Source organism: Phascolarctos cinereus, unplaced genomic scaffold (assembly GCF_003287225.1).
Source record: "Phascolarctos cinereus isolate Bilbo 61053 unplaced genomic scaffold, phaCin_HiC Scaffold_726;HRSCAF=1367, whole genome shotgun sequence".
Classification (NCBI taxonomy): Eukaryota; Metazoa; Chordata; class Mammalia; order Diprotodontia; family Phascolarctidae; genus Phascolarctos; species Phascolarctos cinereus.
The window spans coordinates 115,514,150-115,529,950 of NW_027556098.1; the positions used below are offsets into that span (position 1 = coordinate 115,514,150).

Sequence of the window (15,801 nt, forward strand, 5' to 3'; positions counted from 1 at the left end):
CACAAAACAACCTGTAGATTGATAGAAGGCAAATGAGTATGTATATGCTCAGAATTCAAAGTTGAGCAACAATAAATATCAGATGAGTTTAATTAGGAAAGACTTTCTGCAAGGACAGAGTGAACTGATGAGCTTCAAATCATTGTGTAAACTGTAGCCTACTACAAAGGACCTTTCGTTACTATCAGTTTCAACCTCTGCCTCCTCGTAGCCATGGTGCCAGGATAAGCACAGTGGCACATTCTAGGCCCCAGGTTTGTGAGAGCTGGGTGGCCTTTTTATTTCAGATCCCAGAACTTCTCCTCTCTGGGCCTTACAGAAGCTGTGTCTGGGGCTAGCACTGTAGCTGTTTATCTAAGCCTTTTCCTTTGGCTCCACTGTGTTGCCAGTTGGTGGCTCATTAAGAGGTGACAGAGCAGAGGATAAGGCTGAGATGATAAAGATAAATTAAAACCAGTGCATAATATTTGGCCTTCTGTTTAGTCAGCACATAAGTAAAAGTAAGAGTTCATCATAGGCGTAAGAGTTCATCATAGGCATAATAGTAAGTTCGTTGGTAGTATATGTGATCTGGACAGAGAAAGAGAGAGAGAGAGAGATCTCCTTCCTCTTCTAAGTTCTTTCTGCAGTCATTACTTTGTGTTTGTATGACTGTGCATGAAAAGATCAATACACAATTAATGATACGCAACATTTGCCAAGTGTTTTGTTTCCCCACAAAGTGCTCTCAGATATATTGCCTCATTTTCATCCTCAGGGTGCCTATGAAGTAGAAAGTAAAAGTATTTTTCTCCCTTTCATATATAGGGAAACTGAGACCCAAAGCTATTGAATGACCTGCCCAAGGTTACATAATTAATCCTTTCCAATTTGTACATGCAAAAGTGTCTTCTAGATTGTGTATGTGAGGAATGAATGCCACATAGTTGTGTTATTATAAATGAAAATGATGACCTTGTGTACAGTAAAGAGAAGAAATGCTTTGAAGATGTCTAGAAATAGAACTCTAAGTAATTATGGGTGGGTAGGGCATCCCAGGAGCAGACAGCAACCATGAGTGAGGAGAATGGGGTGGCAATCAGGATTAGGGGCAGAAGAGATTAAGAAAAAAGTGTTTTCTGTGAGCAAAGGCCTCAGACCTCTAAAGAACTTTGGGACAAACAATGGCAGGCTCTTTGTTACTGGGAAAGATTCTTCTCAGGCTCTTTACCTCTGATCACCCGGTTGGTTTCTGACAAATCAGGGACTATTTCATTTTTGTCTTTGAATACTAGCAAAGTACCTGGCACCCTGTGGAACTTAATAAGTGCTTACGGATTGAATAATTAATTGTTCTAAGAGCATCCTCTCCTACTGGCCTTTGAGGAAGCAGTCTGAAGTTACTCATGGCAGTGATGCATCTCTGGTGCATCAAGTTCCTTCAAGCAGATACCGGGTGATTGACAGCGAGTGTGCACTGGCAGAAGCCACACCCTGCTGTGCAAGGGAGAGAGTATCAGATTATCCCAGGAAACAGAATACATAAATGTGCAAGTATGGAAGGAAGCAGCAAGTAAAGAAGTAGCAGGGGTCACACGCCTGAAAAGGGTCCATAGCGGCTGACAAATTCTCCTTCTTTATCAAGTCAGTAGCTTATTAAGAGGAACATCAGGGATAGCCTAAGAAGTGATTCGGCATATCCTTTTGTCTCCGCTCGTGCAAAGCAGGCCATCATTAAGAAATGAGATGCACTCCTCCAGAGGGATTCTTAAAGAACCATGCAAACAAAGGGGGTTCGTAACCACAGCCCTGAGATTTTAATCCTTGCCATCCACTTATGTGAATTAGTTGACTTGCTTAGAGATTCCTCATTCAAGTTATGTGTTTGTAGAGCAGTATTTCATCTCCGTTTCCCAGGATGGTAGAGGACCGCCAACCAGACCCCGTTGGTATGTAGCAAGTAGGAACTGGGCAGCTGGTCTTAGTCAGAGCCTCAAGTATAATCATTCAGATTTCATTTAGAAGGGAAAAGCTTAGACTTGTATACACAAGAGGCATGTACATGATTGTACATAATTGTATACAATTGCACCGATAGAAGATGAGAAATCATTATCTTCTTTGTAAATGTACTTGAAGAAGACTTGGGATTGTAAATGGATCAAAGACTGAACATGTGGTATTATTATTAAACAGGCAAATATAATGAATTTGACTTCAACTCCTTGAAAAGTCCTAGAATAAATTATTAAAGAGATGCTTAGTGAGCATCAAGAAAAAGAATCCATGGTCCCCAAGATTCAGCATGGTTTTAATCAAGAAAAGTTCATATCAGACTAACTTCATCTCCTTTTTTGACAAAGTTCCTAGATCAGTGTTGATCAGGAGAATAATAATAATAATTTTAATAATAATAATTCTTGGCACTTATTAAAGCACTTAGTCTACATTACTTTGTCTCAACTTGGTACGGTAACCTTGTAAGAATAAGTGCTATGAGTATTTTTCTGTTTTACATTTGGGGTAATTGAGGTTTAGAGAGATTAAACCCTACAAGTGGTTACACAGCTAGTAGCAGAGGCAAGATTTTAATTCGGTTCTTCCCAGCTCCAAGTCCTGCACTCTCTGCCCTGTACCCCATTGCCTGTAGATGTGGGTTTCAGTAGAGGATTTGTCAAAATATGCTGTTCTTTTGGACAGGATGGAGAGCTGTGAATTAGATAGCAGCTTTGCTAGGGCGATTCAGAACTGGTTGAATGATGAGACCCAAAGAGCGGTCATAAGTGGTTCTGGGTCAGAACCTTCCTTTGAGCAAGGTGAGAACACTGGAATTTCTGCTTAATCCTGTGCTCTTTAACATTTTATATCAGTGACATGAATAAAGGTACAGATGACATGCATATCAAATTTGCAGATGACACAAGGGTGAGAGCTTAGAATCAGGATTCAAAAAAGTCTTGACAGGCTAGATTGGAACATTGGGTGCTCAGTCTCCCCATTACTGCAGTGGGTCTGTGGACATTCCCTCCAGTGATGCTGCAGATGACCCATCTAGTCCTTCTCGGTACTTGTCCATGACCTCCCATAAATGTGCCATGGAGATCTACCATGTGTGCTGGGGGCCTTTGTCACATTCTGATATTGCATAGAAACTGGTTGTCCATCAGTAATCCCCAGACATATGTTGCTTGGCTGCCGCTCTTTGCACCACATTTTCTGTGTGATTCCATCTCTGTGTATTGTGCTGTAGCCTGCTATGTCCACTCTGCGCCTCTCCGCTGTCTTCTGTGTGACCTTCAGCTTCTGTTCTTCAGAGACAGTTCTGAACGTCACACTTTAAGGACATTCATTTGGTGGAGAGCGCCCAGAGCAGTGTGGCCAGGAAGGTGAAAGGCCTCTAAGGTTGTGCCTTATCCATGAAAAGAACTGGAGATGTTCAGCGTGGAGAAGAGAAGATTCAGGGGGCACAGTACCACTGTGGTCAGATTTCCGAATGTGCTATCATAACGAAGGAGGAATACATTTGATCTGCTTGGCTTTGAAAGGCAAAATGTGGAGGTGTTGGTTTGATGTAATCAGCCAGCGTTTATTGAATGCCTGCTCTGTGCCAGACACTGCTAGATAGACACTGGGGTTGCAAATACAAAAATAAGACAGCCCCTGCCCCCAAGGGGCTTTCGTTCTACTGGGAGGTTACAGCACGTTCCCATATAAATGATAGCAGTGAGAGACAAACAACCGGGGCAAGAAAGGAAGGCCTCTTGAAAGAGATGCCCCTTTGGGTGACCTAGGGCTTCTAGATGGCAGAGGTGAGGAAGGAAAGCATTGCAGGTGTGATATGCATGACATATATATGTGTGTATGTATATTTATTTTATACATCACATAAATGTACTACTGCACTAAGATATTATTACTAATTTGAAGCATATACAAAAAGCTGAGGTAAAGATGAAATTTTTAAAATTTTAATTTTTTATTAATAATATGAAAACCCTTTTTGCTTTCACTAAAGATATTGTTAAGGAGAATTCTCAAGAAAACTATTAAGGATAACATCTTTAGTGAGAACCATGTGATTGGATAGGCTTTTCTTTTTCTTTTTTCTTTTTTCATTTTTTTTTTTAGTGAGGCAATTGGGATTAAGTGACTTGCCCAGGGTCACACAGGTAGGAAATATTATGGGTCTGAGGCCGGATTTGAACTTAGGTCCTCCTGACTCCAGGGCTGGTGCTCTATCCACTGTGACACCCAGCTGCCCCTGTGCTTTTCTTTTTAAAAAAAAAAAATTCTCATGTATGTCTTGTGCAGGGTAGGTAGGGCAGGCTTATAAATAATAATTGTTAGTCATTAATAACTCAGTTATTTTGGTCAGTGTAGCTAGCCAAACAGGTAAATTTTTAAGATACTCTTTTAAAATTGAAAGAGCCACAATGTAATAATCCAAGAAAAGTCCAACATTAAACATACCAGTGTTTCAACAGGAATCCCCACAGACAGTGCGAAAACAAGCAAAAAAGCAATTATCTTTGATTTGAGCTCAGCAGAAAGTTCCCCCCCAGAATCTCCTCCCTCTTTTATTTCCATAGTCCTGCTTAAGGGATGGTCTCATACCTTAATTTCTTATTCATGTTTGGAGAATTTAGTTGTGGTTTTCCATGAGTGAGGAATAGCAGCAAAAGTAGTCTGGCTAGACTGTAGACTGTAGGAAGAAGACTAGCGCAAGGATGGGGATCCTGCAGCCTCAAGGACACATGTGGCCCTTCAACTGAATCTAAATCTCCTTGTTCTGTGAAGTCTGAATTCAGTCACAGGACGGTACTTGAGGACCTAGAGGGCTGCGTGTGGCCTCAAAGCCGTAGGTTCCCCACTCCTGGACTGTAATAAAAAAAAAAAAAGCAGGTTGGACCAAGTTGTGAAGGGCTCAAAGTGCCAAACAAAGGAGTTTATAAATTGGGAGGGTTGGGGCGACATGGTCTCACCTGCATTTTAGGAAAAATCCCATTAGCAGGTTTTGGAGGATGGATGAGAGTGGGGAAAGATTCGAGGCAAGCCCAATTTGAAAGCGATGGTAATAATCCACAGGAGAGGTGATGAGGACCTGAACTAAAGTGGTGATTTGTGTAATTGGACAGAAGGGGGCGGTTGGGAAGGATGCCGGTGAGAAAGGCGTGACAAGATTTGGCAACTGATTTGATATGTGGGGTGAGTGAAAATGATGAGATTGTCATTGAGTTTGTAAACCTCGATGGCTGAAAGGATGGTATATCCTTGACAGAGACAGGAAAGTATGTAAGTGAGTTAAGGATATACCATCCTTTCAGCCATCGAGGTATAAGGAGATCCAAACCTATTCACACTAGCTCATCCTGTGACTCACTCTGTTCCACCCAAAATGAAAAGGCAGAAGGGAGGAGTTCTTACAGATTATTGCCCCAGAATACTGATCCTCTTCTCTGAGGGGTGCCTGCTGACCGCCATAAGGAGTGTGCATACTAGGGGGGAGAGAGGTTGTAGAATTTTCCCACTGGCATCTGCCCAGCTGCTGCTATGAGTTCCTAGGTTACCAGTTACAACTGCCCTGAGGGGTGACACCTGGGGTTGGAGGGGGTGGTGGGAGTAGATATGAGATTGTACTTTGCAAATGAGCTGTAAGGTTTTTGGGTGATAGATGATGGATATGAGGTGGAATAGGGGTTGTTTTAGAGACAAGCCCAGCAATTGGGTATTGTGGGGAGGGTGGGATCCACCCTGCTCGTGCTGCACCCCTATGCATGTCCTAGAGCACTTAGTAGAATATTCCTTCTACATACAGTCGATGTTAAAGTGCTTGTTAACTATCCAGAACCCAAGATTCCCCTGTCCCCAATTTGTTGCTGTGTCTGAAAAGTATACACTTTAGTTTCTGGTATTGTGTATCGGAAGTTTCACTTCTGGTTTTAACTGTTTTTGTGTGTGTGTGTGTGTGTGTGTGTGTGTGTGTGTGTGTGTGTGTGTGTTTTATATCTAATTGTGCTTTTTCTTTTCATCCTTATGCTAAGAAAGTTTGCCAAGAGAAGGGGAAGGTGGAGAAACAACAGCAATGAAGCTTCTGAGTGGTTCACAAGCTTTTGGCATTTTCTTTTCTGAATACTGAACTACATATTCTTACATGTTTTTCACCTTTTTCCCTTATGCCTTTGTGGGTCAGTTAGTTTGAGGATCTTAAGCCCTTCATAAAATGTCTTCCTTTTCATCCTTTGCCACAAACGTTGGCACAAAAGCCAGTGGTATTTTTTATTTTTTCTCATCATGAGCACTTCATGTCAAGGTGATCAAATATCACATAAAATGATGTTTTTTGTTGCCCTTGGGCACAGGATGAGAACCTCATAATTTGTCTCTCCAAGGAAAACCTTCAAGCCATATTTTCATTTAACTGCAACTTCCTTATTCCTTATGGTTTAATTTATACTAAGAATGTCAATATTGATATGGTTCAGTTCTCCAGGAGTATTCCAACTCATTGGTTGTTAGACAAAGAGCTCACATTTAGTCTCAGTGGTAAAATTATTGTTATTAGGTAAGCTAGACCCTCTGATTTTTTTTTATCCTTTTTTCTGCCATCACTGGCAAAGCTAAATGGGGGAAATGCAGGACCAAAGACCACTTTGTATTTTATGTTGTGTCACAGGTTGTCATGGCTAAAGCATCCATGGCCTAGTAACCAGACCTACTAGAAAAGAGTTTCTTTGAATTTAGTGAGACTGTTCCTCAGCCAGCAACTCCCTCTTGCCAAGACTATCCTCAAAGCCTTTCCGGTTTTATAGAACTTGCCAAAGCTTATAACCAGCAGGGCCAGGGCCACCTCTGGGCCACAGTGAGGCTTCCACATTGGACCACAGCAACGGAGAGGGCTTTCCTAGGAAAATACATACTCATTTCAAAAATCAGTTTTGAAACAGAGCATTTTCACAGTGCAGAGAGGACTATTCTGAACTGCTGAAGAGTTAAGTAGAATCTCAAAAGTCTATGATAAAAGTCAACAGCTTTCCCTAATTCCAAAACCTCAGAACCTCAGGATATGGCAATAAATAACACTTAAATCAAGTTTGTTGAGCTTTTCCCTCTCCTCCACCCTCTTTCCTCCTTTTCACTCCATCATCTTCCCTTAACTGGACAAAGAAGTAAAAGAGAATTCTGAAATCATTTAGACTTCCTCTTCGTTTTGCAGAAGAGGAGACTGAGGCTTAAACAGATGAAATAGCTTGCCCAAAGTCACACAGGAAGAAAGTAGTGGGTCCAGGATTTGAATTGAAGTCCTGAGTCCAAATCCAGTCGTTTTCCCACTATACCATGCTGCTTTTTACACGTGACCTCCTGTCTAACCCTGATAGTGTTAAAGGGAGGGCCAGTTTGATGGGATTCATAGACACCTTGAATGATAGAATGTTAGAGCTGGGACTAGTCCATTGCCTTCATTTTACAGGTGAGGAAAACTGAATCCCAGAATGGGGAAATGTTTTGCCTGAAGTCACACAGTGGGGGTAGTTCATAGTAGAATCATAGTGAGAACCCACTCCTCACACAGCGCTAGTGTGTGGTTTTTCATTTTTTAATTTTTGGCATTGCTATCGAATAAAGTTTGATTTCTCTCTTACTCATTTTAAAGGCATATGAGTTGAACATTTGGTTTTTCATTGTCTAAACACAATATTCAGTCCATTAAATGCCTTTTTATTCTGTGTCACTCATGATTGATTTTTTTTTTCCAAGTCAGAGGCTCTCAGTCAGAAACTCTTCCCAATCTCTGGTTTACATATGTGATATTTGTCATTAATTTATAAGTTTGATGGCTCCTCTGATTTCCTTCACATCTTATTTGAAAAATCTGACCTTCTGCAAGAAGCCTTACATGATCCCCCTTCATGCTCGTCATGCCTTCCCTCTAAAACTAGCTGCATTTATCTCCAGTCATCCTGATCTATATCTGGCTGCTGGACCCAGATGGTTCCAGAGGAGAAAGTGAGGCTGATGACTTTGCACAGCCTTCCCTCACTTAAAACCAATTCATTTGCATGTCATGGCATCACTTCCCTGATGTCATGGTCCTCTTTGAGAACAGAGAACAAACAGCAACAGCTCCAATTTATCCTGTATGTAGCTTGTTTGTACATAGTTGTTTGGGCTGCTAGGTGGTGCCGTAGTGCACAGGGCCCTGGCCTGGAATTCAGGAAGATCTGAATTCAAATCCAGTCTCAGATACTAGTTGTGTGACCCTGGGCAAGTCGATTAATGAATGCTGTTTATTGCACTATCTGTTAAATGAGCTGGAGAAGGAAATGACAAACCGCTCCAGTATCTTCGCCAAGAAAACTCCAAATGGGGTCACCAAGAGTCAGACGGGACGGAAAAACAACTAAACAACACATACTTGTTTGCATGTCATTTCCTCCATTAGACTCTGATCTCCTTTTCTTTGTATCTCCAGTGGCTGAGAGTGAAGTAATACATATGTGTGTGTATACACACATACATACATATATGTGCATTTATGTATATGTAAGTATGTATAAATATGCATATGTGGGCATATATGTGTGTGTGTGTATATATATATATGTGTGTGTAGATTGATTTGATTATCCAGAACCTTAATGGGATTACTGCTTAAGAACCTCAATCAATCAAGGAGTATTTATAAAGGCTTACTATGTGCCAGGCACTCTGCTAAGTGCTAGGCATACAAAGGCAAGTACTGGTCTCTGCCCTCACAAATGTTTCCATTCTAATGGGGAAGACACCGTACAAGCAACTGTGTGCATACAAAGATATATGCAGAATAAATATAAGGAAATCTCAGAAGGCAGGTAGAAGTAGAGGGGGGAGAGGTGGGGAGAGAGGAGAGGGCCCAGGCCCAGGGACCTCCAGGAAAGCCCTTCTGCAGAAATTGGGATTTAATCTGATTCTTGAAGGAAGCCAGGGAAACTAGGAGGCAGAGGTAAGGAGAGAGTTCCAGGCATGGGAAGGCAGTCAGTGAAAAGTCAGCAGACTTGGGAGATGGACTGTCATGTGTGGACAGCAAGAAGATGAGTGTGGCTACATCATAGATTATGTGGAGGAGAGTAAAGTATAAGAAGACTGGAAAGATAGGAAGAGGTCAGGTTAAGAACTTTAATTACCAAATAGAGGTTTTTCCTATTTGATCCTAGAGGCAATAGAGAGCCAGAGCTGGTGGAATTGATTGAGTAGGGGGTTAATGTGGTCCCACCTACACTTTAGAAAGATCATCTGGGCATATAAGTGGAAGATAGTTATGATGAGGAGAGACTTGAGGCAGGAAGACGGACCAGATATATGTTGCAGTAGTCTTAAGCAGAAGGTGATAAGAACCTGCCCAAAGGTGGTAGCCATGTGAGGGTAGAAAAGAGAGGCTTAATAAAAGATGTAGTACATCCAGGAGATGGGAACCAGGATAGTGAAGAAAGTGGAGACCATGCCACCCACACAGTGATTGAACACACGTGATATTTAGCCTGGAGAAGAAAAGAATCCTTGGTGGATGTGAATTTTGTCTTCAAGGCCTGTCAAGTAGAAGAGAGATCAGAGTTACCCTGCTTGTTCCCAGAGAACACAGCGAGAAGCCATGGCTGGAAATTGCAGAGAGGTATTTTTAGACTTGGCATAAGGAAAAACCTCTTAATAACTAGAGCTATTCAGAAATGGAAAGGGCTGCCTTGGGAGGGAGTAGATTTTCCTTCTGGTGCAAACTGGATGCCTATTTTGGAGGAATGTTGCAAAAGGGATCCCGGCTCGGCTATGGGCTAGAATTAGGTCTCTTCTAATTCTAAGGTTCTGCAATTCTCACATTCGAGAAATATTGTGAAAGGAGCATCAGTAGGATTTGGTGATTGCTTAAATAGGAGAAATAGGAAGGACAGCTCAAAAAGGACTACAAATTTTTGAGCCTAGTGACTAAGTGGATGTTGCTGCCATTAATAGAAATCTGACCAGTTTGAGTGTAAATAATAACTCCATGTTTATGTATCACTTTAAGGTTTATAAAACATTTTATTCATGTCAACTCTGTAAGTTAGGAAATGCAAAAATTATTTTCCCTATTTTATATATGAGGAAACTGAGACTCAGAGACATTAATTGATTTATTTACAATAACACATTTAGGAAACTTCAGAAGCGGAATTCCTGAAATATACTATGCCACACTGTCTCTAAAGATAGGTTTACTTAATTGAACATGCCAAGTGTGATGTGACAGTGATGCATTCTTGGAACTGTCCAGTAAGCAATTAGAAAAGCAGGCTGAGAACTCAGTGCTAGAGATAAGGATTTCTTCTCCTACAGGTAATGATAAAGATGTGTGAGTAAATGAGATTTCTGAAGAAGAGATGCTAAGTGCGTATGTTGACTTCCCTTCTTTTGCTTCTCATCTCTCACCTGGAATATGCACAGAGATGATAATTGAAATTGTGAGAGTACATTCACTCACTGAATGAAGAGGTAATTGTAAATGGGAAGACTGAACTCAAGGAAGGGTAAAGAAAGAATAGGAACCGCTTAAGGAGGCTGAGATGACACAACAAGATTGTGGAATGTCACCCAAGTCAAGAAAGGACAAGTTTCCAGGAGAGAATGAGGAATAGTGTCAAATATTGCAGGGATATCAAGGAAAATGTGTCTGCATGGCAGTTTTAATAGAATGGTAGAGAGAGGAGCTAGATTTCCAGGGTAATGAAAAATGAATAACAGTGCGAATAGACCACTTGGTATAGAAGTTTGAGAGTGGAAGAAAAGAGATAGGACTAGTGGGGACAAAAGTGAAAGTCTGTTTTTGTTTTCAAAGATGAGAATCAAGGTGCTTGATGGAATAATTGTGACAAATGTATTCTGGGCTGAGGGAGCATTTTAGAGATGGAACTAAATAGGACACAGGTGTGGAGGGATTAGCCTTGGAGAGAAGAAAAGAGATCTTTTATTATTGAGGCTGGAGAAAAGGAAGAAAAAAATGAGTATAAAAACAAAAACAGTTATGTTTAGCTCACCTTCTCTCTTGCTAAGCTAGTTTGGGTGGAAAAGTGGGCCCTAAGAATTATGCTTCATCTACATTAAATGATGCCTTAGTAGCTATCTCAAAAGTAGCTGATGCACAAATCTCCTTTTACTAGAGCTTTCTAAGAAAAGGCATAGATTTTAAAAAATCTAAGCTTAACAAGACCTTTTTTCTTATTGTTTGGTCTTCCTTCTTCCCTCCCTTCCTCCTTCCCTCCTCCTACCCTCCTCTCCTTCCTCTTCTTCCTTCCTTCCTTCTTTCCTTCCTTCCTTCTCTTTTTTTCTTTCTCTTTTTCTCTTTCATTCTTCTTTCTCACTAGCTCTTCCTGTCTTGCCCAAACTGGAAGTGCAATGACTACTCATGGATCTGATCCCAATGCTCATCGATATAGAAGCTTTAACCTGCTCAGTTTTTCTGATTCAGGCCTGTTTTTACCCTCCTCAGGCAACCCACTGACTCTGTGCTCTCAAAGGTTTACCATCTTAGTGCCAGACTTGGAGTGGACACTCTATTGGCTTTAGCCCCAGTTTAGTTCAGAACTCCCAAACCCAAGAGGTTCGCCAGTTCTCAGACTTCCCCCCAGAAACAGGGATTGTGGAAGTGCTCTACCATGCCTGGCAAAATCTATGTTTTAAATGTACATATATTAAGGTTTTAAGCAGTGATATAAAGAGATTTTCCTAAAATGTGCTAAAATGATATATCTTTGTGGATGTCTGCATTTGAAAGATAGCCCATATAACTGGAATCAAAGTTGTATTCTATTTCTTCCAGTCCTGAGGCACCCCCACCCCCAGAGCCTGCCTGGGAAGAAAAGCAAACGAGTGTGCTGCACCTGACCGGATCGGATTTTCGGGAAGCCCTGAAGAAAAAGAAGCATGCTCTTGTCATGTTCTACGCACCCTGTGAGTGGACAGGGAGAGGGGGACTTTGCCATCTGGACATGATGTTAGTGTGGAGCAGGGAGACCGTGGGTGGTAACCTCCCGTTCATCTGGAAAACAGTAACTCTGTACCAGATGCAGAGGCTGAGAGATTCTCTGGGCACACAGGAACTTCTTGGGGTTTGCAGGCCATTAAAACTGGAAAGGACCTTAGAAGGTTATCTCTCATATTATAGATGAGGAAACTGAGGTCCAGAGAGGGGAATGATTTTGTCCATGGTCATACAACAGGGATGACTCGAACCCGGTCTCCTGACACATAGTCTTTCTCCTGTACCATGATCTGGAGCACCTGTACCTCATCAGTCCATTACACAGAGAAGAGTCACCTAGTCTGTTCTTAAAAATTGCCTTCTCTCACCTGTTCTAGTATCTCGCACACCCCCAGTTGTTGAGAATCCATCCATTGTCGAACTCAAATCCTTCCTGTTTTTATTCATAGGAAGCTTAGACAGCCTTCTTCCTAGCAGGCCACCTAAACCCTCATATTCTCCTGCCTTCTCTTTCTCTTTAATTAGGTACCGATATGAATACACTTCCGTCCCCAAGACCATACGTGTCTGGTTTTAATCAAAGACTAATCTAAGGGCAATCCAAGACTCAGCTCAGCTCCTGCACTGCTGTTTGTGACTTTTGTGTGTCCCCATTTTAAACATTGATATTTAACAGAATAGACCTTAGGATTTCCTTCTTGCTCTCACCTTTCTTTGTCTTTCCCCAAGTTATAGCTCAGCCTAACGGAGTGAAAATAATCGAAGCTGAGCTCTGTGGGGAACGCTGGGGGTGTGGAGCTCAGTCTCGTAATAAACTGACCCAGTTGTCACCAGCCCTCCTTTGGGGGCCCCACTGCCCCTTACTTCCAATCTAGAACATCTTTCTGAGGCTTCAGCTGTGCTCCCTGGGAGGCTTCGCCTGCACATATTCTGCCAGCTCGGCAGATGCAGAATCTGACAGTTGATGTAGCAAGTCAGGACCCTCCCTACCTATAAGACTCCTTAAAAAGAGGTCAGTCCTTGGCTATTGTTGTTTTTTAGGGCCTTAGAATTTCTTTGTGAGCGTGTCTCAGCAACATAAATGGAAAGTACAAAAAAAAAAAGTAACACCGTATAATTACCCCCTCCCAGCGCACACACACTGTGTGTACTTCACTTTGTTTCATACAGAAGTCTTTCCATGCTTTTCCACAATCTTCATTGTCATTTATTTTAGTGCAAGTAATATTCAGTTACATTCATGAATCAGTTTGTGTAATCAATCCTCCAAGACATCTACTTTATTTCCAGTTCTTTGCTACTATGAAAATTGTGTTTCTGTAGATATCTTGGAGTATTTCTTTTTCTTGGACATTTCTTTTTATCATCAACCTCCATGACTTGCAGTGAGATGTCTGGGTCAAAAAGTCTGGACGTCTTAGTCACTTTCTTGGCATTATTTCAGAATTGTTTTCTAGAATGGTTGAACCAATCTGCAACTCTCCCAATAGTGCATTAATAGACCTGTCTTTTCATAGCACTCCATCATTGACTATTCACATCTTTTATCTTGCCAGCCTCAAAGTTTATTATTAATGATTTAGACTGTATTTTCATATAGTTGTTGGCAGTTTGCAACTCTTTGTTTATGTTCTTATAGTGCAACTAATTGCACTTTGACCATTGAGGAGTAGTTTTGGGTGACGTATATTTGCATTAATTCCCTGCGTATCTTAGATGTCAAACCCTTATCAGAGATAATTGGTGCAAAATTTTTTCCTGGTTGGCCACTTCCCTCCTTATCCTGGTTACATTGCTTTTGTAGTGCAAAAAATATTAAATTTCATGTAATCTGAATTATTTATTTTGCCTTTTGTGATCACCTTTGTCTCCAGTTTTCATTAAGAATTCTCCCCTTAATCATACCATAAAAAAATCATAAGAGAAGTAATTCATAGACTGTTCACAGCTATGGGTAGGAGAAGAATTCTTTATTCCTCTTTCTTTTAACAGAGTAGTAGCAACATTGCTCTTTGTGCCTTTTCTGTTTTCTCCTGTGCATTTTAAAAATGCACAGGCTAGATAGATATAGAGATAGATTAAAAAAAAAATCAAAGGCTATTCCCCGATGGAAAGTATTGTGGCATATGATGTAAGATGTTCTAAACCTAATTTCTACCGTACTACTTTCCAGTTTTCTCAGCAGTTCTTGTCCAATAGAGTTCTTCCCCAAGTGATTTATGTTCTTGAGTTTCTCCAGCACTGAATTCAGTAGAGTCTGATTCATCCTTACCTAGTCTGTTCCACTGATTAAATTTTCTATTTTTTTTAACCACTATCAGACAGTTTTTATCGTTAATACTTTATAGTATAATTTGAGGTATAAAAATTCTATTCCCTTTTCATTCCTACTTTTTTCCATTATTTCCCTTAAGATTCTGGATTGTTTTTTATTCCTCCAAGTGAATTTTGTTATTATTTTTATCTACCTTTATAAAATATTCCCCTGATAGTTGGATTGGTATAGTACTAAATCTGTACATTAATTTAGATAACATTATCGTTTTTATTGTATTTGTGAAGCCTGGCCATGAGTACTGAAAATCTCTCTAGTTATTCAAGCCATTCTTTATTTCTTTTAAGAGCATATTCCAATTTTTCTCACTGTAAAAGGGTAGTTTGTGACCTCTGGTTTATTAGCATATTTCAGAGCACAAGCATTTTAGACAAGCTATCATGGCTGCTGTATTGGAGAGCAGGGGTCTCCTAGGATCCAGATAAGATACAGGCCCTGAATTATCAGGCTTTTAGCTGATATCGCTACTCTCTGTCAACAGGCAATCTTTTAAAAAATACAAACCAGACTTTTCTTCTCAAAAAAACCATCAGCAGATTCCAATTCAAAGAGAATTTATCAAGCACCCACCTTGTGTAATGTAACTAAGTATCAAAGGAGCCACACAGAGCTTAAACTAATGTAAAGAGAGGGAAAAAATACACAAAATAATGATGATACAAAAGAAGAGTATGGCAGATGCTTAAGAAAGGAGCAGTAGCAGTGCCAGAAGAAATCTTAGGAAAGTGCATTTCTGGCTAGGAAGACTTTGTCGGGGGAAGATGTTTGATCAGCACTTCAGAGAACAACTGAGATAGTGAGGCTTCTCTTTTCTGTTCCCTGAGAGAGTCCCCAACCCATCGGTCCTGGGACTGAGTCCCCAGCTCCCACAAGTCACCCATACTTTCTACTGATCCGAAAGGGCAGATAAATGCCAAAATTCCCAGGTAATCTCGAGCTAAAGAACACAAGGCCTTCTAATGTCCCACCAAAAATTAACCTGAAGTTCAGTCTGTTTAGGGCAAATGATGTCACAGTCCAGCTTGTGCCCAAGAACTCTGCCCCCTCCCCCAAGCCTGCCATCTCTCTCATTGCTTGATTTGGACCCCCCACAACCAAAAGTTGAAACTTTCCAGTCATTCAGTGGTTCAGCATTGGACAAATAGTCATTTGATTCTGCAGTGTAATCATTTATTTTCTCTCTTTTCTTTCTCTCTCTCCTTCCTCCCCCCAACCTCTATTAATTTCTTTTCTTTCTTTTTTCTTTTTTTCTCCTCACTCTTTCTCTCCTTCCCTCCTCACTCTCCCCTCCCTTCTAATTTCTACCATTTTTCCTTCCTCACTCTTTTTCTTTCTTCCTTCCTTTCTTTCTACTTCTCTGTAGTATCAAAGGGAAGAAAGAGACAATAAAAGGTTATTGACCAGGGCCCCATGGTCTGAGTTGAAGTTTATCTTTGAAATCTCTGTGAGTAAAGATTTTAATAAGCAGTTAAGAATATAAGCAAAATTATAAGAGGAATGC

At 40.8% G+C, this 15,801-nt stretch overlaps 1 protein-coding gene across 1 annotated transcript in view; it reads left to right on the forward strand.

The window, feature by feature from the left end:
• Window positions 1-15,801, forward strand: part of PDIA5 (protein disulfide isomerase family A member 5) — a 167,148-nt gene that overhangs the window by 137,191 nt on the left and 14,156 nt on the right. Inside the window, exon 14 of the mRNA XM_020985963.2 lies at window positions 11,804-11,934. Within this exon, the coding sequence (XP_020841622.1) occupies window positions 11,804-11,934 (131 nt within the window). The remainder of the gene's footprint in view (window positions 1-11,803; window positions 11,935-15,801) is intronic.